The 26871-nt window shown below is 37.8% G+C and overlaps 1 protein-coding gene across 8 annotated transcripts in view; it reads right to left on the bottom strand.

Moving 5' to 3' along the window:
* The window catches only part of EFR3A (EFR3 homolog A), an 80955-nt gene that overhangs the window by 24901 nt on the left and 29183 nt on the right, over nt 1–26871 (bottom strand). For 7 of the 8 annotated variants that reach the window (XM_061995249.1, XM_061995244.1, XM_061995251.1 and 4 more), the window contains 6 exons: nt 19628–19749; nt 15759–15908; nt 11209–11346; nt 4619–4697; nt 3419–3554; nt 1431–1595 (listed from right to left, as the gene is read on the bottom strand). In XM_061995249.1, coding sequence (XP_061851233.1) covers nt 1431–1595; nt 3419–3554; nt 4619–4697; nt 11209–11346; nt 15759–15908; nt 19628–19749 — 790 coding nt within the window. The remainder of the gene's footprint in view (nt 1–1430; nt 1596–3418; nt 3555–4618; nt 4698–11208; nt 11347–15758; nt 15909–19627; nt 19750–26871) is intronic. The other variant, XM_061995248.1, reaches the window with a different exon arrangement.

The raw sequence follows: 26871 nt of genomic DNA, 5'->3' as shown, positions 1-26871 counted from the left end.
GTACCTTCTCTTTAAAAGAAATGCTTTATAAGTACATCAACAAAGCAAAAATATCAATGAAGAATAAAATGATGACTTGTTAATTTCTACAGATGGGCTTTACAAAGTCTTTCCATGATGCCTACTTTCTGCTTTGCATCCTAAAACTTTCTAATTTTATCTCCTCTAAATAACCCATTTAAAAGGTTAAATATGTGACATCTGTTCATTTGTAACCAGTGAGGAACTGGAAGTGTTTCTCATGGAACACAATGTTGTTACTTTTGCTTGTTCTTAAGTCACCATGAAATATTACAGTTGTGTGAAGAGAAATCTCAGTATTCTATGACTATTACTTTGAGACTGCTGAGATGAGCAGCTCTGGTGCTGGCAGGAGTGGCAGCAGAGCACTCCAGCAGGGAGTGGGTTCCTCAATTGGGAGAAACTCTTAAGAGTATGTCCATAGAAGGGTGTCCAAAACAGTGAAAGGCCTTGAGAGAATAATTTATGAGCATCTGAGGTCACTTGGTTTGTGCAGCTCAGCTCAGAGAAGGCTGAGAGGTACTCTCATTGCAGTCTACAATTTCCTCAGTCCTGTGAGGAGCAGGAGTTGAACTCTATGATCCTTATGGGTCCCTTCCAAGTTGAGCTAGTCTAGTCCAGTCTATATTATAAATGTAACTTTGATAGCAAGCAGCTTTACTTTAAAAGACTGCATTGTGGGTTTGAGGAGATGGGCTGAGGGGGTTAACCTTTTAAATTAAGAATTTTTCTGTAATAGTGAGGAATAATCTACAACATATTTGCTACTATTCTAGAAAGACATAAGCAAAAGCAGAGATCAGTGAAGAAAATTTAAGCTGCATTCCATTTGTTCTTTAAAGGAATACATATTATAAATGTATTGCACTACACAGTATCATTACCACTAAGGGAAAGACTGAAAAAAAGGAGAGGTTATTTTAATGAAATCATTTACAGAAACTGTTGCTCTCATCTCAGTGTTGTGCTATAAAACACTTTCATTACAACACAGAAGCACAACTGGCCATTAGGTGTCATTGTTGTCACTATGTTTAACTCTGGCTTCTATACATTTTCAAGCAGTACCAACAAAAATGTATTACTGTGTATGATTGCTTGCAATATGATTTTCATTAAAGGACCAAAGGTACATAGTGATGCCCATATTTCAAGGGTCATATAATAATATAACCAACAAATTTATTGTTTTCATTTTCATTGAGCTTCCTGGCTTTCTGCTCAGTTAACAAAACAATAGTCTTTCAGAAGTCAAATATATAATGTGAGCCTGAGATTTAGAGGCAAGTACAGAGATATCACACTTGCCATTTCTCCTTTTTGATTCAAGCTGTTTTAACAACTTCTCATTGAGGAAGGAAGAGAAGTGGGGTAATTTTAACCAAACCTATGTTACTGTAATTACTCACCAATGGTCTGAATAATAGCATTCTGCACAATTCTCTCATCGCTTTCCTTGGAGCTTGTGCTGAAAGTGGCACTTCCTGCTGAACTGCGCCGATCACCCAGCTCAAAGTCCACACTGATGCGCAAGTGCTTCAACAAGGTATTAAAAACCTCCAGAACTGTGGGGCCTGGAAACAACATGTAACAATGATTACATCTGCTTAGGGAAAATGCCTTGAGAAAATGAAAACTAACCTTTTCAATCTCTTTTCAGGAAAAAGCCGATTAAGCTGGAAAGTACAAGTGAAATCCACTGTTTGAGGGAGATAGCCTGGGTATCAACTTTTGAAGTATGCCTAACCCAGGAAATGTAATGAGGTGTAGATGTGGAATCTGGTACCATTAGGTTGTACTGGGTCTGGCTGGAATGCAGTTAACTTTCTCCTAGCAGCCTGGATGGTGCTGTTCTTTGGATTTGTGACTGAAATAGTATTGAAATCATACCAGTGTTCTGGTTGTTGCTGAACAGTAAGTGTTCAGGCTTTTTCTTTTTTCCAATCTGTCCCTACTGAGGGATGTACAAGAAACTGGGAGGAGACAAAGACTGGGCCAGCCTGTCCAAACTGACCAAAGGACTCTTCCACATCATAAAATGTCATGCTCAGCAATAAAAACTCAAGGAAAACAGAAGAAAGGAGTGAGTGGGACAGATATTTGTTCATATGCCTTTTGTCTTTGCACACTGAGGCACTGCTTTCCAGGAAGGAGCTAAACATCTGCGTGCCAGTGGGAAATACTGAATAAATTCCTTTGCTTTCATTGTGCACATAAAGCTTTTGCTTCACCCATTAAATTGTCTTTATCTTGATTCATGAGTCTTCTCACCTTTTTTCTACTTTCTCCCTGTCCAGTGGGAAGGAGGAGTGAAAAAACAGCTGTTGACGGTTAACAATTCACAATTACAAGTATTTAAAAGGTGTATGTTAAGTTCTACTTAAACTTAAGGAAAAACCTGTGTACTGTAAGGGTGAGGAAGCCCTGACACAGGCTGCCCAGGGAGGGTGTAGAGTCTCCTTTTCTGGAGGTTTTCAAAACCCACCTGGACACGTTCCTGAGTGACCTGATCTAGGTGAACCTGCTTCAGCAGGAGGGTTGGACTGGATGATCTCTAGTAGTCCCTCCCAATCCCTACCATTCTATGATTCTAGAGTCTTGACTAGAGTCAAGCTACCATACAAGTTTTACACAGAAACTATGAGTGACTGTCGAACTTGAGGATCAACACTGGGTTAAACTAGGTAGTAGCATATGAATTTCAGCTATTTAAAAAACCACTACTAAAATCTAGTTTTATATATTGGATCAAATAACAGTCTCTTTTCATAACACAGTAGAAGACTTCAACAGCCTATGCATGCAAGAAAGTCTTGTATGAAGTGAAAGACTCAGACTCAAGCTAATGAGGCAAAGTAACACAGTTCACTAGGAGATCAAAGTAGATGTATGTACACAGCTTTCTAAGTACTCTTATTTTAAGGAACTCCACCAGCTTAAATGACATAATTCACCTTATTTCAGTTACTTCATAGTTACTAAGGTTAAATTTCTCAAATATCATTCTACTCTTGACTCTCATATTGCCACTCATCTCACAGCAGCTGTATCACAAAGCGACAGTGCTCCTGACAGTCTGTAGTCACACACAATTCTCTTGGGCTTTGCAACTTCTTACCAAACTGGAATTACTGCTTTTCACAAGGTTGGAAAAATATATCAACTAATTTTTTTCAATGTAAAGGATTATAAAAGTCAAATAAGCAGGTAAGTACATTTGAGTAACTGTAAACAAAGTAAGATTTCAAGCATTTTACCAGCACAAAGTAGAAAATAAATAAGAAATACAAAACCTTTGCAAAATACATGCTTTTGTTCAGTCTGAAACAAAGTAAAATGGAGTACTACCCTTCAGATCTATCCCTTGACCTGATGCCTTTAACTTCATACAACTTACCTATTGATCCTTTAGCTGCTATGGCAACTGCTTCCAAAAGAACCTGAATAATGCCAGCACGAACTCTTGGTGAGTCCCTTTTGCGAACATCAAGGTGTCCAAGAATTTCTTGTATTACATGATGAGAATATTGTGCCTTTTAAAAAACAAACAGAAAAGCTTTATCTGTGTTTAACGAGAATAAACTCACACATCACTCAGCTATAATCACTGCCATGTTCCTATTCTGCAACATTCTTATTCAGAAATTTACCTCAATTTCAATCAGTTCAGGATTAAATATGGATTTAAAAGAACGCCATGACAGATGAAGTCACACAGGTCCATCCAACACAGTATACAAAAGCTTACAGTATTAAAATATCCAGGCACATTTACAAGAACGGAGGATGCATGGTGTGGTACTTCCTTCAGCTAACGTTCATTCAGCTTCATTCAGTTCAAGGACTTCAGGTGGTCTTAGAAAAAAGGGCCATGATAGAACTACTGAGAACCTCAATGTCCTTGTGCTAACCTGGATTTCTATGACTTTATCTTTTTGAGTGTCTGTGCTGGATGCGACAAGAATCAGGCTTTGATCATGTTTACATGAGACAGCAGAGGCTGCCTGTTAATAAAAAATGATTAGCACATCACAGTTCCATGTGAAATTGTTTTCTTGGGTTGTAAAACAGTACAGCTGTACTGGCAAGGCCACATGACCAACTTAAGAGAGATTTATTTAACAAGCACAGTATCAGATCAGCATGGCTACCCTGTTCCTTGTCTGGAGCTTGCTAAGGGATCTCTGCACTATGTTCCATTGAGAATTCCTTAGTATCTTTTCTTCTCCTACAAGCATACATTAATTGAAAGTACATCAGATAAACTCTGATCATGAACCACGATTAGATTACTATTTTAAAAGTTTAAAGAATATGGCTAAGGAGTCCTGGAAAGGGATCTTATGGATTCACAGAATCTCAAGGGCTGGAAGGGACCTCAAAAGATCATCCAGTCCAACCTCCCTGACAGAGCAGGACCACCTAGAGTAGGTCACACAGCAACTCATTCAGGTGGGTTTGGAATGTCCCCAGAGAAGGAGATGACTTTTTGACTTCATCTACTGTCTATTACTATAACGATGAGATGAGCACTTTATCTTGTCTCAAGTGCTTGAAACATGTATATAAGGAAAATAAATCCTACAGAAAATCCTACCTGTATAGAATACATGATGATTTTGAAGCAGGAAACAGCAAATTCATTGGGATCCCATAGTCTGTGATGGTCTAAATGCCTGTAATCAAAAATTAAATAATCTGAAAAAAATAACATTACAGTTCTCCCAAAATTCACCTCAAAGCCATTTTTTCCTTACATACAGCTTCTAAACCACGACTTATTGCCTAGATCAGAAAATCAGAACTTCTGAAAGCATTTGTTTTCAAGGTTTAGGATCACAAAACATTTGGTTGTAAGATAAATTCATGATCTTCTAGTTTCTAGGTTTTAAGGAATCTAGTCACACCAAACATTCTCATACAAGAATAAACTGTTTCCATACAAAGGGAAGGCATAAAATCTATATGCTTATTTACATGAGACATTGAGGAAGATGTTTATAATACCTTGACAGATTTTTACTTTAAAAAAACCCACAGCAATTGTTACCAGGAGCTACAAGACAATTAAGGTTGAATGTTACAACCAGCATACAGACTTTAGGAACTATTTTGGTTTTTACAGTGGTTTACAGAAAACAAAAAATAGCTCCACTTCGTGTACATACTTTTATCACTCTGAATCACTTCTGCCACACTTTCTGCAAGAAATATCACAGAATCACATACAGAACCATAGAATATCAAGGGCTGGAAAGGACCTCGAAAGATCATCCAAGTCCAAGCCCCTGCCAGAGCAGGACCACCTAGAGTAGGTCACACAGGAATTCATCCAGGTGGGTTTTCAATGTCCCCAGATAAGGAGACTCCACAACCCATCTGGGCAGCCTGTTCCAGTGCTCCCTCACCCTCACAGTGACAATGTTTTTCCTTATGTTTCCTTGGAATCTCTTATGTTCCAGCTTGTACCCATTGCCCCTTGTCCTGTCATTGGACATTATTGAGAACAGCCTGGCTCCATCCTTCTGCCACTCACCCTTTATGTATTTGTAAGCATTAATATCAAAATAGAATCAGAAAGATAAAAGCATTGGTTTGCCTTTAAATGAGATAGGAACCACAAATGAAAAGCTTTGTCACAGTTTCAATCAAAGCCAAGAAACTCAGCTTTGAGCATAGTGCTTAAGCAATGTATAGAGCACACATCAAATTTTCCAAAAAGTATTTCTGAGTACCTGGAAAAGCATGACAGAAAAAAAGCACTTTTAAATGTAGGAGACTGAAAAAAAGGGAACTTGAGATGCCTTTAAATTCGAATGATTTCAGTTTTTTTCCAAAAAGAAAACCAAACCATCAAAACAAACAATTTAAAAATGCCCACTCAACAAACAAAAGAAACTTAGATCACAAAAAACTTTAAAAAAACTACTTCAGTTCCTGTTAAACAGGTATCTCAGCTACAGAATCACTATTGGTCTACCCTTTCCCAAAGAACGTGGCAAGATGAAGATGCTTCAAATAACAACCTTGAAAGCATACTGCTGAAAAAAGTCAGTATTCTGAACGCAGGAGGACTGACTGAATGCCATAACATACCTTACCTAGAATCTGGAGGTCTCAATTAAGTCAGCAGCCAGCTGCTACCAGCCCAGCAACTCAGCCACGCACACAGGTCTCCTTCAAGGTTGATTAAACCAGCTGGCACAAAGCTACCCTCTCCCGTGCCCTAAATTATCTTGCAGTCCACTGCAGAGCTACAAAAACATACTGCCATTTCAACACATTGCATAGCTTTAATGGAAACCCCTGCAGGAAAGATTTTCAGGAATTTCAAAGGCATTAAGTTTTTCTGCCAAGGAAATAGCACATTTGCATGACTAAATATTAAACTGGACTACCTGTTGGTGATAGCTGCCTTTCTGGTGTACATTCAAACCACACAGGTATATTTAATCCTGCCTTGGTATGGAAAGACAAATAATATTATCCCTTTAAATCCTTCAAGGTTTAGTGGCCCACAATATACTTATTCATGTCTTCTTCCTCCCTAATATCATTCCAGTACAGTCCATCATGTCTTGCACACAATAGCTTATTTTAGCTAACCTATTTTCTTTTTGTCTCATCAAAATCACACTCTTTGCTATGTTCTGATTGGTACTGATCCTTTCATCTTTCAAAGTAGCATGTGCTTTTTCCTCTCAAAACAAGACATGCAGCTTTACTTTTCCAAAAAGGCAAAGATTTAGCTGCTTCAGGTAACTGAATTGATGGGAAGAGAACAGGGAGAAAACAACAGCTTAGGTTAACGTTCTGTATAGTAGCTCAATGGACAGCACACTTTGTATACTGGAATTTTCCTCCTAAGGATTGCTGCAGGCAATATTTTCTACTTGTCATAATGTAGGCAGCACATTCAATATAGTTTTGTTTTTGTGAAAGACTGTAAATGGTATTTTCAGCATGGTGTATTTGGTTTAGTTTAAATCAAGTCACGTCTTGCCTGTTGTGGGGTTTTTTTTCCCCAATTATATTTCTTTTAATTAAGAATATCCAAGCAAGATTGCAAAAGATTTTATCGCTGGATTAACAAATGCCAAACTCTGTCTTCCATTAAGATCTGCTGCATATTTGGAGCAAATGTGCACAATTAGGTTTTTCCAATTAAGACAGCAGAACCAATGGTGCCAATTACTGCTTTATGGATTAAATGCCTCTAAGGGTCGCTGAATTCACTCACGTTGTCACACACACAAGCAACCCTGACAGTACAAAATGATAAATTGATGCTGATGATTAGAAAGCAGAACTGAGGCATGTATGAGAATATATAAAATGATGTTCTCATGTATCATGTTTTCAATAAGAATATTAAGCACCAGTCTTTTCATATTCAAAATGCTTGCACAGGTCATGTGATATTTTGTAAGAATGGAAGTGAATAGGGTGTAACTTGTTATTCTCAGGAAGTTGTTTGTCTTCATTACATTTCTGTAACCCTAGGGATCTGCCTGATCTATTCACCATTGCAAATACGTGCCAAGTAAGTCTAAATAGGTTGTGACTGTTGACAAAAATACTCTTTTTTTCATCTCTTATTAATATACAGTTTTTTACTTCAGTTAAGCAGTTTGCCAGGTTGACCTGTCAGATTACATTAAAAATGAGAATTTGAGCGTTTATAGCTGCTAAATGTTGAGACACTAATAACCATGGAGATTTTCAGCCAAAGACAAGGAAAATTAAGGTCAATCCAAAGCCATACCAGAAGAATTACTTCAGATTTCAACTACCTTCTTATATTTTAATCCTCAATTTCTGAATGTACTCAGCCTCACAATACTAGGGCCACCAAGATGATCAGGGGACTGGAACATCTTCTGTATGAGGAAAAGCTGCGAGAACTGGGGCTGTTTAGTCTGGAGGAGACTGAGGGGAGATCTCATTAACATTTAAAAATATCTAAATAGGGGGTATCATGAGGTTGGGGCATCACTTTTTTTATTGTATCTAGCAACAGGACAAGGGGTAATGGGATGAATCTGGAACACAAAAACTTCCACTTCCATGTAAGAAAAAACTATTTCACTGCTGAGGTGAGGGAGCCCTCGCACAAGCTGCCCAGGGAGGTGGAGTCTCCTTCCTCGGAGGTCTTCAAGCCCTTCCTGGATGCGTTCCTCTGTGACCTGATCTTGGTGGACCTGCTTCTGAACGGGGGTTGAACTGGATGATCTCTAAAGGTCCCTTCCAACCCCTACCATTCTATGATTTTTCTCTCAAATTTTCCAAGGAAGTGATAGCATGTTGACTGATTTTCCAATTCCACATGAAGCAAGACTTAAGTGAAGAACTGAACCTGCATCTTCACTGTTAGCACTGTAAATAATGGCCTTCTCTTTATTTCCAGAGCTTCCTACAGAGCTATGAAATTGTCAAAAACTGTTAGAAGAAACTGTTTTCTAATCAAAGATACATAAACTAAGTCAGGTTTTTCAATTACATGGAGTGCAAAGATTCACAATCTCAACCTTTCATTCTACCAGTTCTGCTCCATGGCACTCCCTTTTTGTTTAGAAAAAATAACTTGGAAATTGCTTTTTCTGCATCTCTTGCTCTTCAGAACAACTAAGCCTTTACAGTAGTTATCAAAAGATAAATTTATTTATCAATTCTTCTTCAAAATGGAACACAAAAATGGTGACCACAAAGATTCTCAACTCACAGAAGAGATAATATATTCTGAGTAACTGGTCAATATTGTCATGGTTTAGTAGGGAGCAGCTTTTGCTTGGTAACGGGGGAAGGGGGTTGCAGTGAAGACCGGTAAAGAGTTTTTGGACTCTCCCCCAGCTCCTGGGTTCACACCCACCTCCGACCCGGCTGGGCCAATCTGGCGCCTCTGCCAGCACTATTTAGGGATGGGAATTTGAAGTGCTTGGCAGGAGGTGTAAGAGTGATACAAGATGGAGAAGACCACGCAGACCCCACAGTCAGAGAAGGAGGAAGGAAGAAGAAGCAAAAGACCAGAGACCTCTCTGCAAGCCGTGGCAAGAATGCAGTTGTGCCTCTGCAACCCATGCAGGGCCATGGCAGGACTGAGAGCAACCAGCAGCTCCATGTGAGTGCACCCAGACAGGTGACAGACTGTGTGAGGAGGCGGCCATGGCACAGGCCGTGCTGGAGCCTGCGCGCCGCAGAGCAGCCCCACACGAGAGGCAGAGAGGAGCTGCAGCCTTTGGGATAAATGCGCGTCAGAGCAGCCCGTGCAGGTACCCCACGGACTTGCAGGGAGGAATGGTGTGGAGCCCACCGGCCCTGAGGAGAGACAAAGGGTAGAAACTATCAGGAATAGACTGACTGAAACCCCCACTCCCTGTCCCCCTGAGCCATTCAGGGGGAAGGAGGTAAAAACACTGGGATCAGGGCTCTGAGCCCGGAAAGAGGGGAGGAGTGGAGAGAAGGTGGTCTTAAAGGGCTGGTCAGAATCTTCATTGTTGTTACTCTCTGTGTTATTTTATTTTGGTTATGTTTTGGGGTTTTAAGGTTATGTTTTAGTTGATGTTGCATTCAATTATTCTCTGTTTCCTTCCCCAAGCCGAGTGGCCTGGTCTGTTTTGTCCTGAACCTTAAGGGGCAATCAAGCTCTCTCTGCCCTTTGGCAATCCTCAGGTCTTTGGTACTTAAGGCTAATCGTGGTCTTTTGTTCCCTGATGGGCCTAAACTATGACAATTATCTACTGATTTCAGGGCACAAAGGAAGCATGGGGCATGAGGTACACAAAGACTGAAACAGCTCCTAATGATTATAGGGAGCAAGAAGTTCATCTGGAAATAACACTTTAAATAGATACAGCTTTGGATCTGCTACAGGAAATGCAGGTGACACCTTCCCAAATTCAAAACCAAGCACCAAATCCATTCCAGAGAATCAGGATTTATGGAAAACTCCCTGATAATGAAAGGATACAAAAGATTGAAATAACATGCTGATAAAGTTTTGAGATATTCCCATAAAAGGAACTTAAAAGCAGTAAGAAAGCAGCAGCGACAATGTTCCAGACTGCTTAGTACCTAAATGTTCACTGTAATGGCAGGTATTTGGGAGTAATGTGAAGTTTAAATGTAGGAAAGGATGAACTTTTTAGTAAAACACTCCAGTGTGCAACAATTAAACTCTTATTAGGTCAGTATGATAGATGCACATAGAAAGTAATAAATAAATTATAGCAAAATTCCTTTACATTTAATGGTTTTGGGTGAAAGACAAAGAGGCTACAATAGTTTTCTGCCCTTAGTATCTTCTTTTTGTATTTCTGTTCTTACTCAACATTAGTAACTTTGAAACAGCTTTTGTTAGGTTGACAGTCTTTCAGTGTATGAAGCAAACTGTTAGTCTTTGTGGGAAGAACTAGGCCATCTGAGAGAAGATATTCCCATAACAGGTGGGTATCTTGAAAATCTCAAAGGAATAAGCAGCTCTCCAGGAAAAACTGTTGTTTGAAAGTAATATCACCAAGTCTAGAGCTTCCTGTAAAGACTTCTCCTGAGAACATACCTACTTTGTAGACACTTCCAGAGATGAAATAGGATATAAGTGATTGAAATACTTGTAGCTTTTTTCACACCATATGTTTTAAGGAAGAAATTGGGTGAATGCAGAGAACTCAAAAACCCTGGACAGGATAATACATTAGCAAGAATCTGTACTGCAAACAACTGTGCACAATGTGCACACCTGTCATCCACTACTAAATGAGCTGCTAAAGATGCTCCTCACAGAATAAACAGATCTTGGAGCAAGACTGGAGGAAAATAGAAATCTTAACTTTACATATTAATCTAGACACAGTTCCTTTGTGCTGCCTGTATTTTACTTGGCCTGTCTTCACTAACTGCAGCAGTCATCTATGGGACATCTATAACTCAAACAAACAGTTCAACATTTCAAAAGAAAGGCCAGCTGAGGCAACAACCCATTATATCATTATATTGCACTGTCTTGAAATGAATAGATAGGCTACAAAGAAGTGAAGAAGGGAGATTAAGAGAGTTGGAATTTTCTAAAGAAACATGAATAATTGTCAGTAGAATCCTCTGGGATTAAAAAGATGAAGGAATTTAATAATACAACATAATTAAAGTTTAAAAAAAAAATCTCTTAAGACCTTTCATAAATTTTCAACTTACACAAAAACTGGTCTCACTGCATTGTTCATATTTCCATAGGTTGCTCGTCCTAGTAGTTCCCTGAAACAATTCTCAGCCAGCAAAGCAGGATTTTCCTCTTTCTCTCCTCCTGTAGGAGAGGATGGAGGTCCTATCCTGCTGAAATAAGACAACAATACATTGATTTTACTACTGATTAATATTCATTTTCCTTACTGTACATATCATTGGTTCTACAATGTTCACAAGTCACTTGATCTAGGCAAGAAATAGAACTCAAATATGCATCAAACCTGAATTCTTAATTAAATATTGTATTCTCTTATAGCATAATTATGAATCTTCATCTGTTAGCTCAGTACTGACCACTCTATTAGTAAACATACGCAGCAGAACCAATAGCTGTTAATATCGATACTACTTGTTAATCAGTGAATTTTGACAGACTCTTACCCATTACTGAAAAGGAATGAAAGTCATGAAATCAAGCAAAAAGTTAGGCAGAATCTTAGTCATTTTGTTCAGACTAATGATCTCATTCACCTGCCCACTACTGAATCCACATTGTGTGGGAGGGTGTTAAATGAAAATCTGATACTTCTGCAGAAACAGATGGCTTGTGAGTTGAGGAAAAAGTCTGACTGAACTAATTAGAACATTATCAGCCACATAGTTACCTCTAACAATGTAGTGTAGAAGTTAGTCACCTTCTAACTGACTATCCTCCAACAATGCTATGGAGAGCATTGTACCCAGTGTCCATGTTCAGACAGGGGGCTGTCAGGTGGCTGCTGCAGGGAGAGGCCAGGGCTTCTCTGGGCTGGACACAGCTGATCCCACTGGCTCCAGTGGCCCCACCACAGGACACAGCTGAGCCACGCAGCCAAGCGGGGGGGTGCCAAGTGCAAACAGGGGGAGAAAGGGCCAAAGTGGCCTCAGCAGCAGAGGAAGAAGTTGAGGAGGGAGCAGCAGTAGAGGGATCCTGAGCACAGAGAAGAAGGTGGGCAGGAGGTCGTACAGGCCCAGGGCAGGGATCTCTGCAGCCCTGGAGAGACCCTGCAGGAGCACAGACCCATCTTGCAGCCCAGGGAGGGCTCCAGGCCACAGTGGGGGGAGATTTCCTGCAGGAGCTGCAGCTGAGGAGAACCCTGGCAGGAGCAGGTTGGCCCTGAAGGATGCAGCTCGGGGAAGGGTCTGTGGTGGAGCAAGGAGAGGCAGAGGAGCGACCCAGAGTGGCTGCCATGGACCCACCACAACACCCAGTCCACCCTGAATCCTTCAGGGGAGAGGAGTTGAGAGAGAAGTGGTGAACTGGGACTGGGGAAAAGTCGAGGTGAGGTGTTTCAGGTTTTGTCTTTGTTTCTCACCATCCCATTTTATTTTTACTGGCAATAGATTAATTTTCTCCTAGTCAGGCCTGTTTTCCTGGTGAAACTCACTGTTAAGTGATCTCCCTGTCTTCATCTTGACCTATGAATTGCTTCATCCTACTTTCTCCTCTGTCCTCTTGGGGTAGAAAGACCAGATGGGTGGGAGTTTGGCTTTTAGCCAAGGCTAACCTACCGCAAAGACTGAAAAAATAAGCATAGTATCTATTATAATGTTTTCAGTTGTACATACAAACCTCTAATTTTTAGCCTTATTAACAAAAAGAATCTGACAAAGTGTTATATTTTATGTAGCATTCTATATCTCTGTGATATTATCAGGCAACTGGACTGCCGTAATTATCACATAGTATGTTAACTGAAGGGAAAAAAACCCACACAAATACCTTTCACATTTGGAAATATATTTTTAAGATCCAAATACCTAAGTTAATTTCTCCATACTGTATTAAAAGCCATGGCCCTTGTTGAAGGGAAGATTCTTATTTACCTAAAAGCAGTACTCTGATTTCTTCGGTCAGAAAAGATTAAGAATGAAAGAACATAGACTGCCAATCTTTCCATCAGATATATACACCATGAAGAGTGTTAAACTGCCTAAGTTTTGCTGGTAAATTTGTTGTTTAACAGGATCTATGGGGCCAGATGGGATTCATCAGAAGGTACTGAGGGAGCTGGCAGAAGTGCTCACCAAGACACTCTCCACCATCTACCAGCCGTCCTGTCTCACTGGGGAGGTTCCAGGGGCCTGGAGGATGGCAAATGTGACCCCTATCTATAAGAAGGGTTGGAAGGAGGACCCTGGGAACTACAGGCCTGTCAGCCTGACCTCAGTGCTGGGAGAAGACCACCTTGAGTGCTGTCCTGTGAAGACCAGGTGATCAGGCCCAGTCAACATGGCTTTATGAAGGGCAGGTCCTACTTGACTCATCTGATCTCCCTTCTACAAAAAGGTGGCCTGCTTAGCGGATGAGGTAAAGGCTGTGGACATGATCTACCTGGACTTCAGTAAAGCCTTTGACACCATTTCCCAAAGCATCCTCCTGGAGAAACTGTCTGCCCCGGATGTGCTCTTTGTTGGGTGGAAAACTGGCCGGGTGTCCAGGCTGGTCATCAATGGTGGTCCTCAGCACTCAGTGCTGAGGCCTGTTCTTTTTGATATCTTTATCAATGACTTGGGTGAGTCGATCAGGTGCACTCTTAACGAGTTTGCCTTGTCCTATTCTGAAGTACGCAAGGCAATTACTTTGTATCACAGAATTGTAGTGAAGTACAACTAACAGAAAACATAATCTGGTTTTTAGAATATGTTACACTTGCAAATTTTTGATAGTCATGTAACTACAATGCTCATTCAGACATACAAATAACAACATTGACAATTATCTTCTTAAAACATTGTTTAAATTAAATTGTTTCCAATAATGTGTCTCATCTGACATGTACTTAGAAGAATCCTGAATTCAGCTATTAAAGTTCCACAAGTAAAAATTACAGTCATCTTACACTCAAAGTAAGCTTTATCTAAGTGTACTTCAGCTTTAACTAAAAACTGTTATTTTCTATGGATTCAAACTAGGGGTATTTTCTGGGATTTCTGCTCTTTCTCAAATAATACTTTGACTCCATCTGCCAGAACAATATGCTTCTTACTCCTACTCTTCAAGATGCCTCTGTGCTCCACAAATACAAAGTCACATATAAAACAAGATGAGAAATTCTCTCTAACATCATTTAAGGCCAGGCAGATCAACAATTTATAAATACTGTTTTCAGCTTTTCTGTCACATGTGCATCATACAAGCCCCCTAACTTGCCACTTTGAAAATTACGTCTTTTTGCCTGTTGAATGTGCATTACAGTTTCAAGCAGACAGTTCAGATGTTTAATTAACAATTGCTTTTTGACAGATTTGTTTTTCTGCCACCACTATCGCATGGCTCAATAAATGATAAAAATCAATCCTGCAGTACATTTAGACTGATTAGCTTTAAGTGGTTGACCCAAATCTTCTTTCAGTCAGTTTTTCCATCGGTACTTTAATTTTCCTATATAAAGGAAAGTTTATGCTTGATGATACTGGGAAGAGTAAAAAAAATGGCCTACCTGCATCTAGAAGCTCTGTAAGAGCAAGCAAAGCTAATTAGGCTGTCTTTGTTCAAAGACCAGTTTCAGAAACCTTTGTCTCTTATTCAGATCACTCTTCAGACATAAACCCAGCACATTTTTCTGTACACACTGTGTGGGTCCTCAGTTATACTCAGTAAATATGAACAGAGAGACATATAATCTGAAAATTTGCTTTATTGAAGAGATAAGTACTCCTAGTTAGAAATAGAAGAGGAAAAGAGGCTGAGGAATAGAAAATAAACACCACTAAAACCCAAGAAACCAAAAAGGGAAACTTGACAGATTTAGCAGGCTGAGTGTCATGTGAAAGCATGAAAAGCGTGTTGTTATAGGAAGGCTATTGAGGCAACTATCCAAGCAAGTTTTTAACTAGCTAGGTTTGGACATGAAAGAAACCTTTGAGCTTGTTTGCACAGCTGAAGATGGTTTTATGGAAACTTCCCAGTGCCAGTAATAAACACTTTTTACATCTACATAGTGTTTAGCCACAAATATAGACATAGACCAAAGAAGGTGACTTTTCAGTTGTAAGGTGACTGTCACCCTCAACATTGGTTATCACAGAGATTTTTTTTTGAAGGCATAACTAACATAATATGCTTCAGAGCCACTGAATGCAAAAAAAGAGAATGGTATCTAAATATAAACAAATTTTGAATCCTCACTTTACATCTCACTGTAGACAGAACAGACAGTTGTTACTAATGGATACATGGGAATTACAACCTCCACTTTTAAGAAACTTGATAAGCAAAATCGTTTGAGTCATCTACAATCCTGTGCTTATGTATCTGTCTAAACAAGGATATACAATTTTTGGAGCAGTTTTTAGATTGGCAATCTAGCATAAGCAAAATGCAGGTAGCTGAAAAGATTTTTAAGAAAAAGAAAATTAAGAGCAGTTAAGCAGGGGTGTGCTATCAGTTTTCAGAAGACTCCACTGTAAATAGCAGTAGTTATTTCCAATAAATAGAAAATAAAAAAGTATCTGTCATAAAAACTGAGCCCAAAGATAGCTGAAAAACCAGGGTGACAACCAGGAATAAAACTTACCTGTCAATATCTTCTATTTTCTGCATATTAAACAGCAAAGATGGTACTATCTTGTCCATGTGTTGGGGTTCCCATATAGTCGCTCGAAGCTCATCATTAACTGTTTTTCGAACCACTCCCTGAATGCCCCTGATTCCAGCAATTCGGATCCTAATGAAGGAAAAAAAGGAATTACTGAAAAGGAGAAACACAGCACCTCCCAGCACATTTGTTTATATACTGGACAGGAGTAATTACCTAGTGTAGGTTCTCGTAGGAAGTAACTGGGACATTTGGCCAATTTATTGAGGTTGCCCATACTGCCTTTAAAGACCTTTAAAGCTCATACTGAAGCTGACAAAACTGAACAGAAGATATGGAAGGATAATGATGACACTGTTCAAAGAATACGCAAACTGTATCCTTCCTCCAACAAGAAAGTCACATGGGTAAAAACCCCACCAATTCTACATCATTTACTACCCAACAGTTGAAGCTGTGCAATCTCAATCTGCTCCAGCACTGAAGAAAAATGTAGTGGAGTTAAAACAGCACAGCTGAAGAAATATTGAACAGTCATGTGATGATATCCTTAAAAATTGTACTTAAGGCTGTTGATCAGTTAGAACAAACATTATTAATTTGTGTAAGAGTCACAAGATGGAAAGCAAAGACAATTCTATCAAATTAAAATTGATGCACAGAGAGAACCATTGCTTTTATCCTAAAACCATTTCAGTTAAATAAACTGGGAACTGATCAACAACATTTTTTTGTAAAAAAGAAAGAAAAAGTTTAAAAATAGATTTGCTCTAGTTGTTAACTATTGTCATAATTTGGTTAAACAAAAAATCTGTGCAGTTAAATGAATGGTGAAGTATTCTTTATTGAAATGCTAATTCAATAAATGGGGGGTTCAATAAATAATGAGGGTTGAACTAGATGATCTATAAAGGTCCCTTACAACCCCTACCATTTTATGATTCTATGATGGAGCAACAGCAAATTAAGCATTATAATAAATGGTAGAAACAGAAGTTTACTGAAAACAAGCAGAAGAAAGGTGGTACAGTCACCAAGTGAAGTAAGGACAAGAGTTTTAAAATTTGCAAGTGTTTCTCTTAAAACTCATCCTTCATTTTTAAAATCTTTATTTCAGTATGGACATGTAACTACCTTTAAAATCTGCTGATTTAAAACATTTGCCAAACAAACAAGAGAGCTAGCCAAACTCTATGGTTACTAGTTTTAGTTAGCATTTTTGTTTTCATTTTATTTTGTCAATACTTAAATCTGGTTTTCAGTTATTTTTGAAAAAGTCATGTGCATTCAGTAGGGATTCAATACCACTCAAGACCTTTCAAGACAGTTTTAATACTGTTACATACAAACTAGGGAAGAAGGATGCCCAAACTGCTAGAAAAACATTTGCTATTGCTGTACTACAACTACAGGGCAGTATCCAATATTAAGTTTTCAGTCTTAGTCCATTTATTTTTTTCTTCTTAATTATTAATTCTTACAGTAATCAAATTTTGCTGCTATTGTGGCTTTAGAGACATAAAATGCTAGCTCTGCTGAAAGGGAAATCTCATTTACCAGGTGAGATTCAGTTTCATATGCTGAAGCGTACATTACCTTAATATGGGTGCAGACAATGTTTAAGCTCCCATTCAAGTCAGTTAGTTCAGCAAAACCTCAAGCTATGCAGATAAACAGACTTCAGATGTCTAGTTCAGGATCAGCCGAATCACTCCCTAGGCTCTATGAATGGTATTAACTATCTGTGATATCTGCATTTAGAACTGTAATATGCAATCATAGCTCATCTGATTTGTTGAATTACCTCAGTACCTAGGGCAAATCTGGTGTGGCAACTCCAAGAATGACTGCTGTTCTTAAAGATCTCTTTCAAAAGAGATACATTTAAACTGTCTAGGATGATGTGTGAAAAGTCACATTGCTACACATTTGGGTAACATGAGAAAAAAAAAACAAAACGATTCATGTGAGGAAAGAAGGACAGACTTTTGTGTACTGGAGTGCCACTAGCACTAAATTCATGTTCTTACTGCTGTGAGGGTTGAAGATACAGCATCAAATTTCATCACATATGGGAAAGGTTTCATTCCTCTAAACAAGGCTCAGATAGGTATTAAAATGGAGATTACATTCAAATCAAGGTCACATACAGTGCTGTCCCTAGGATGATATTCCTCCCTGTCTAAGGGTACATCAGCATTGCAAACTGAAGCACAGGCTGACAATTTGAAAAGTAAGAGACTAGAACAGTTCTCACTTCTACAGCAATTATATCTTTGAAGGTATTTTACTTTAGAATATCCTTATGAGTGGTAGATCATATTTGATAGACAAATCAGGCAGGTACTAGTCTCTTAACTTATTCTGTGTTCCAGTTCATTAGTAATATTACCCCTCATTTTCAAGGGGCAATGAAGGTGAAAGTAGTTCTAACATTTCTGAGCTGAGCTTCACATCCTATCCTCTTATGAAATGTTTTACAGTAAGTAGTTTAACATTTCTGGTTTAGTTTCACGTACTCTAAAAAGACAAAATTGCAAAAAGCTCATTAAAATATTTATGAATACTATTTGCCACCATCAGCTTCAGGTAAATGTATTCTAAAGCTGAAGTTATGACGCAGTTGCTTGATACACTGGCTTCACCAGTGACATCTGCTTAAGAAGTTTCTATCCTCTTTGCCCTTTAGTCCCTAAGCAGAATTTATTTTTTTCCCCAAACAATTCACGGCATCACCCTGAAAAACCATTCACTGGAGTAAACTTCCTAAAGGGAAGGTACAGGAGAAGCAGGCAGATTTAATCCTAACCCTTTTAGAGACACAATTTGGAGCAGAACCCTACATAGCAATAGGGCAACTAAAGATATAGCAGGAAATTACAAAAAAATTAAGAGGAATGAATGAGAAAACTAAAGGAGGAATTAATTCTTTGTTTTGGTTTGAGGGACTTTGTTCTTCAAATTGATCACAGAATCCCAGAAACTTAAGGGTTAGAAGAGACCTCAAAAGATCATCTAGTCCAACCCCCCTGCCAGAGCAGGACCACCTAGAGTAGGTCACACAGGAACTTATGCAAGTGGGTTTGAATATTAATAGTTTTAATTCTTCTTGAAAATACACTTCAGATTTTTGAAACTGGAGACTTTTTAAGAAAAATCCTTATGCCCTGCAGCTAATATAAGAACAGAACACTCAAAGGCTCAAATAAATGTATGGAATTTTTATCATTGGCTAAACAATTTAAGGCATGGAAATGGAAAAGATGAGTACAAAAGAGATGTAAATAACTATAATCTGAAAAGTCTTAATTTTTCTAAAATGCTCAGGACTAAACTACTGATTAACAATTCATATAAAGAAGATATCACTAGGGGGAGCTGAAGTAAAAAATAAACTGCGGTGCTTACACAATAATGTACAAATTTGTAATACTAATTCATGAAAGCATTTCAGGTTCACACAGCATCATGCTGCAGACATATAAGAAAATTCAATTTTAATGAGTAATTCTCAAATAGAAGACTCAAAACACGTTTTTGCTATTATGCAAGTTGCCCCATTAACTTCTCAAATGAGTTAAGCAACTCACATTTATGGTAATAAGCAGTGCCTTTCTGGAGAGAATCCATGCAATCTGGCAATCACTACCCAGGTAAAATTCCACTTCAATATTCTAGGACTTCAAGCCACCCAAGACTTGAAATATCCAGTGCTGTATAAGAAGTCAGACTTAATTTTCTTCCTATGGAATTAACTACTTTGCTAAATATCATAATAGAAGCTTTGTTACAGACTATATTAAAGGTGTTAAGACAGTTTTCTCTAACACACACAGAATAGCACTTACTCGGTTTGTATTTCTGGATCGTGGTCACATGAATGACACATGGCACTGAATCGAGACACAAAGAAGTCGTAGCGCCTGTGATATGAAGGTGTATCTTCCTCAATGTTGGCAAATTTGACAAACTGGAAAATGAAATATGTTAAAAAGCTTTTTGTTTTCTCTTTTGAGAGATTGCTACTAGTATTAAATGTCTTTGCAGAAGCACCATAAAACACTGAATTAGGAAAGAATCCAGATTTGACAATACTTATAAATTTAATTTTAGAGAAGTAGTTAAATTGAAGAGTTTTCTGTTTAAAGCCTTTCCACTAGAACTTCATTTAGATCTGTATAAAACAGTGTAACTGCACTAATTACAACATACTATGCCATACAGAAACATCTAACACTTGACTAGTGAGGTTCAGCAATTCACAGAATAGGTTGGAAAAGACCTTTAAGATCACGGGGTTCAACCACTAACACAGCATTGTCAAGTCTATCACTAAACTGTGTTTCCTAAACACCAGATCTACACTTCCTTTAGTTACCTCCAAGGGAGAGTGACTCCACTACTTCCCTGGGCAGCCTGTCTCAATTATTAACAACTTTTTCAGTGAAGGAATTTTCCCTAATCTCCAATCTAAACCTCATCTGGCACAATTTCAGGCTGTTTCCTCTTGTCTTGTCAGCTGTTACTTGGGAAAAGAGACTGATCACCACCTCACCACAACCTCCTTTCAGGGAATTGTCCAAGTAAATGGTACACTGTCACTGGCAGGTTAACTAACAATATTCTGATGCATGAATATTCAAGGGAAATAAACTTGGATGCATCCTTCAATTCAGCCTAGCTTTACAAGAGTGAAAAAGAAGGAGTCAGGGAATTATAATACAGTCAGCTTTAATTCCATTCACGCATAGACTCTGAAAAAAAACATTTCAATTCATAAACATCTACAAAGCAGTCAAGGGTAAGTAACAGTCAACATGGATTTGTCAAGAACAAATCATGTAAAACCATCCTAAATTATGCCTGGGACAAGGAAATAGATTTTCTGAATCCAGATGAAGCAGCATCTGTCATATCTTCAGTGATGCTATTGACAAAAAAAACCCATAGAAAATTCTCCCAGGAAAGCTAGAAAAACACTGTTAAAAGAACATTCCCCATAAGACAGATGTAGAAGTGTTTAGGAACACTTATAGTGAACACTTAGAAGTGTAAGAACACTTAGAAGTGTTTAGGACGCTTGCAAATTGTCTAAGTGCAACAGCATATTGAGTGAACTTCTGAAGGGGCCTGTTTTGAATATAGTAGTATTAGAGTTTCCCTAAAGACTAAGATGACAAAGCTGGCTCATCAAATTTGCAAGGAACAAGAAGCTGGCCAGAGCTGTAGGCACACATGATGCCTGGTTCTTGACAAACTGGAAACGGGACGTGAAAAATCAAGAAAGCAATTTAGGAATGACAAATGCAAAATAGTATTTTTAAGACAGTTGTACAAATACAAGCCAGACACAGTTGAAAGGGTTATAATACACTGCACATTCAACAAAAGGCAAGGCCTTTACTAGCATGAAAAAGAAACCATATATTGTGATACATCTGTACTACCCATGACACCTAGTAAGAAATTTTTGCTATCTAATTGACACTAATAAGCCCTTAGATAAAGTATTGCATCCAGTTGAAGCATCACACCTGAAGATGATGATTAACTGGTAATAGTCCTGCAGGTATTCAGGGGATGAGCAAAGTTTTAGATACCAACCTGTTAAACAAGACTGAGACATATTACCTAATCTAGAGCTTCCCAAAGATACTAAATCTTACACAGTACAGAAGACAGCTATAAAAAGAAAATTAATTGTTTTCTTTGTCCAATGGTAATAAGAAAAGCAATAATGGTCTTACATTGAAGCAAAGGCATTAAAATCTTCCTTTCTAAAGCAAGCAGACTGCCTAAAGACCTTTCTGATTCTCAGTCAATGACTATTTAAAGAACAAACTGCAGAGGGAAGAATAAAGGGAAAGGAAAGGTCATTGGGAAAGGTTTAACAATGTGCTGGTTGTGCCCTGAAGCAATCTCACTAAGATCCCTCTCCCTTTTCCCACTCCAGCATCCTTCTTGACCATTGCTAAGCACAGGCTGAGTCATTTCTTGTACCCATTCTGATAGAAAACCTGCTTTTATCAGCAGGTTACTCACATACAACTAGACAAGCCCAAAGCACTTCAGCATAATCTATGCATACTAGCTTCTGGAGATTTTGAGATAGTTTTGAAGCTGAAAGTGAAAGCTTTGTCTTTCAGGAAATAAAAACCCTGCCACTGTTTTCTACTCTGTTTTTAGTTTTTCTTCTGTTTTATCTACATTAATCTCTTTCAACTGCACTACCAGTTCACTCACTGAAAGCTAGAAGTGCAGCTGAAACTGACACAGTTTGCAAAACTATATTTTCAGCCATTACTGAAAAAGGAGCAAAATCACAATACCAGTCTATTTTATACAATCTTCCATAGAGAATATCCTGTATAGTCAAGTGATAAGAAAGTGACATACAGTCAAAACCCAATTCTGTTCAGCCTACTGCTACACTTTGAAAGACAATCTACAAACCGTAACTATACTTCTTTTTCAATACAGTGAGTGACAAAAATTACTATTTCCTTCCTAATAGGCCCTGGAAAATGCTTTAAATCATTGAATCATAGAGTTGTTCAGGTTGGAAGGGACCATTTAAGGTCATCAAGTCCAATCTCCCTGCAATGAGCATGGATATCTTTATCAGGCTGCTCAGAGTCTTGCCGAACCTGACCTTGAATGTTTCCAAGCATGGGGCATCTAGCATCTCTCTGGGCAACCTGCTGCACTGTTTCACCATCCTTATTGTAATAAAATTCTTCCTTCTATTTTGTCTCAGTCTACTCTATTTAAAATCATTAAAATCATAATCCCTTTCCTACTGCAACAGGCTCTACTAAAAAGTCTGTCATCAATCTTTCTTACAGGCTTCCTTTAAATACTAAAAAGGCTGCAAGAAGGTCTCCCTGGAGCTGCCACCTTCTCCACGATGAGTCACTCCAATTCTCTCAGCCTTTCCTCATACAAGAAGTGCTCTGTCCTTCTGGTCTGAAAGCCTGCAAGTGTAATGCCTTCCGTAGCTGTGGTAGGAAGGCTTCACTAAGTCTTATTTGGGGAGCCTGTAGAAGACATCAGCTACAGGGTTTCCTTTGTTGCTTTAGTCTCTGATTCTTATCCATAGGCTTTCACAGAATCATAGTACAGTAGATGCTGGAAGGGACCTGTAGAGATCTAGTCCAAACCCCTTGCAAAAGCAGGTCCACCTAGATCAGGTCACTCAGGAATGTGTCCAGGTGGGTTCTGAAGATCTTCAGACAAAGATACTCCACACTCTCCCTGGACAGCCTGTGCCAGGGCTCCATCCTCCTCACAGTAAAACAGTTTTTCCTTATGTTTAAATGGAAATTTTCCAATTTCTTTCCATTACCCCTTGTCCAACTTGCTACTGGCTATTTTTCAGACAGTTCTTCACAATCTATTTCTTGATGTAAATAGCAATCTCTACACCACTCCTTCCTCCCCTGATCCTTCCCAACAGCCTGTAGTCATTGATAGCAACACTCCAGTCATGATAAAGCATAAAGTCCAAGGGTAAAAAACAAAACAAAAAGATCAATATGATTTTAATGTTTTCTGGACATTTCCATGTTCAAGTCTACAAATGATTCATTCAACAAACCTCCATAAGAGCATGTAAAAGAACAGAAGCATAAAATTTAAAGAACACAAAACAATATGGGAATGGCTATGAGACTATTAACTCCTCTGGCACTTAATACTGGCAGATTAACATTATCTAGAATACAAAATTATTGTCTTGACAAGGTAGTCCAACATGAAAACTTAATATAACTCTAATAGTTGCTTTCATAGAAGAAAGATTTATTGTATCAAGAAATTACTTTGTAAGAATAATTGATGAATTTAAGCCAGGAAAGACTCAACGACTTTCTCTTGCTCTGGACATTTCTCCTACATCCTGATGCAGCTTGCAGTAGGGAAGAAAGTACCTAGAAGTTTTCTCTCTCAAAATAGAAACTGTACAGTAAAATGTCCAAAAAGGGCAAAATCTTTTTATTTCCTCATGTGTATAGGAGAATAGTTTCATCCACTGAACATAAAGCATTTCTGAAGCACATTCCAGGATTAACATTCGGATGAATGAACATTTAGGCCACAGGAAAGCTAACTGTGATAAAGCTGTTTTGAGTTGCACTGTCATTCAGCAAAATGTAAAATACCTTTTAATTATAGACATTTTAATTTTTTTGCAGTACGCATTAGTCTATACTTTCTCCTTGCTTAACAGCAGTGCTCTTAGGCTGTTATTAATAAATAATATTTTCTTCCTAAGCATCTAAGATATTTTGAAGCATACTTCAAATATAAAAATTATTAACTCAAAAGAAAGACAAAACTCTTATGAAATTACAAGCATTCGCCTGGGATATAATTACGAAGTTTTTATAGATGTAAATATGTCCTTCAATCATGGTAAATGCTTGCAATCATCCACTGGTAATTTATGGAAGTTTTACCAGTACAAGTTTCTTCTATATTTGTACAACATAAAAGGTACATAAAGGAATTTCCATTGGTATTACCTTATTTCCATTAATTTTAAATCCAATAAAATTCAATCAGTATATAAATCTATCACAAAATAAGGAAGTAACATATTATCTATTCAGATGATATTTGTTCCAGACTGAGTCAAGAAACTTGGATCAGGGAGAAAAAAAGATTGTGCAAGTCACAGAATCATAGTATCTTAAGGGTTAGAAGGGACTTCAAAAGATCATCTAGTCCAGCCCCCTGGACCAAGTTCTGTAATTACACCATGTAAGTTCTCAATTTACATTCCTATGGACATAATTTCTTATATATATTTATTCTGTCTTATCATTTTTACAGTCAGTACAGTAGGAAAATATTGCAACTTTTAATGCACCCTGCATGTCTTTAGTAACTGCAATAATTCATTAAGAGATAATTGTCATGCAGTGCATTTAAGTTTGAGTTGTTATTTAAAGTATCTCCCTGTAAAAACTGTAGGCTGGATCTGAGCAGTATTTTCTTTCTATTTGAGCTCCCCAGTCTGTCTTCTACAGTCTGCACTTTTCTCACATTTCACACAGGGGAAAGGAGGTGCTGATACCCACTGTTACCATCTTTTATAGACAAAGCTACTGTATTTCATCATTAGAAAACTATCACATATGAAGACATGACATCCAATAAACATTAGATTCTTCTGAACTACACAGTACAGCATTAATAACAAGGGTGTGACTATGTATGCACTTCACTAAACAAAAGCAAAAAGGACAAATACTTCAACTTTTCTGAACCAAAAAGTTTTTAACACTGGACTCATGCACAACATATGGAAAGAAAGAAGCATCTTGTAATAAAAGTAAATTTCCATCACATACTTGCAGATTAGCATGCTGCAGACAAGCAAAACAAACAAGCTCTACTAGGAAGTTTAATTCTGACATTCCTTAATTTCTCAGTCTTGACATTTTATACTATTTTTACATATACATGCACTTCAATTTGTCTAAACAACAACTCTTTTTATACAACAAAAATAACAGAAACAAAAATCTTGTATCAGGTAATGACTGGTCACTTTTGTACATAGGATACTGCTTGTTTTTTAAACAACAAATGACAGCTAGCAGTAAGAGTCATCCTCTCATGCACAGGAAGCCCAACACTGTCACTGATAGTATCAAGACTTCATTGCTCCATGAAGAAACTGTCCTTCTAAAATGAAGTGTCCTATCAACTAAAGAAAGCATTTGTGGCATATAACTTTAAATGTGATAATATTGGATTAAAAAAACTAATCTTCTCCTAACGAAATACAAGGAAGAATTCACTCTGTTAACATTGCAGATCAGCTTAAAGTGTTTTGTATTCAATCAAGCTGTGCCAACAAAGTTTAATATAAAAGTTTTACTAAATTACATACTCCATTGTTTCTGATCAGCTGCTCACAAAATAAATGTTCTCAACTCTCTCTAGAAAAAAAAGTGGCATAAAATTTAAAATGTTATAAAAAAATTATATCTTGTCCCCAAAAATTGTGACCCCAAGTTCAAAGATTTTAAAGCTGTTCATTCCTAGACAGGAAAAACAGGTATCATTAATTTAGTTCTTCCTAGTAACATGACTATGGCTGTAAGTAATTAATTATTTGCTCTAATATTATTATTTGTATATTAGAGAAAGAGATGTTTACAAGATAGTTACAGGAAGTCTGCAAAATAGAGTGCAATTTAGTGTTGCTATACGTTTTTAAGTAAAAGCTTAATTTCAATCAGCCTTCAGATTCTGTAATACTTAAGCCAAGGAAATCTCACTTTTTCCCAGCACATTTTTTCAGTTTCCTCACCAGCATATGCTATCTTAGTATATGGTTAATAAAAATATCTTCCATGATAGAAAAAGACATTCTGAACTTCACAGACATTGCCAATCTGGTCTGTCTCATCCCACACATATACACATGCTCCTCTCCCCCAATAAACATACCTACTATTGAATTTCACCTGGTTTCAAGTATTTGCCTATAGAAATAGAGTTACAATTATTTTATTTAAAAAAAAAAATAATTGCTGCCATAGGAAATAAACTAATATACTTTACAAATGCAACACACAGAATTAATTCCCATGACTTTTTATACAACCTGAAGATTCGATACAAAAGTAGGGAAATGAAGAACAGACAATTTTAATAAAGCAATAATCTTCAGGTTTTTCTTTTAAAAGTAAATAACTTCAAAACTAAATCTTAAGTTTCAATAGTAGCAGTTCTGCATCCAAAAGGAGATATTCAGAAGTCAGGAGTGGAAAAAAAAAACCTTGGAAGATAATAGGAGCTCCCAGATCTTTCCAAGACTTGAAACTGTTCAGAATCATTTGGTACGTAGATTTGTTTCACTTGAAACCTTGACTTCTGAGCAATCACAAGAGTCTTCACAGCTGAAGCAAAATCTGTTTGTAAGGCTGAGAAAAAAACTACAGCTCAAGTAAGAAAGTTCAATCTTAAAGACATCACTGTTGTTGTATCCCAGTGAAGCTTTGGGATGGAAAAAGTGAAGCCACAATCACATTCCGTTTCTTTTTAACTGTAAGCAGACAATAAATCTGCATTGGCCTAA

Source organism: Colius striatus, chromosome 4 (assembly GCF_028858725.1).
Source record: "Colius striatus isolate bColStr4 chromosome 4, bColStr4.1.hap1, whole genome shotgun sequence".
Classification (NCBI taxonomy): domain Eukaryota; kingdom Metazoa; phylum Chordata; class Aves; order Coliiformes; family Coliidae; genus Colius; species Colius striatus.
The sequence above is the reverse complement of the archived record's forward strand: the minus strand, read 5'-3'. Positions and strand labels throughout refer to the sequence as shown.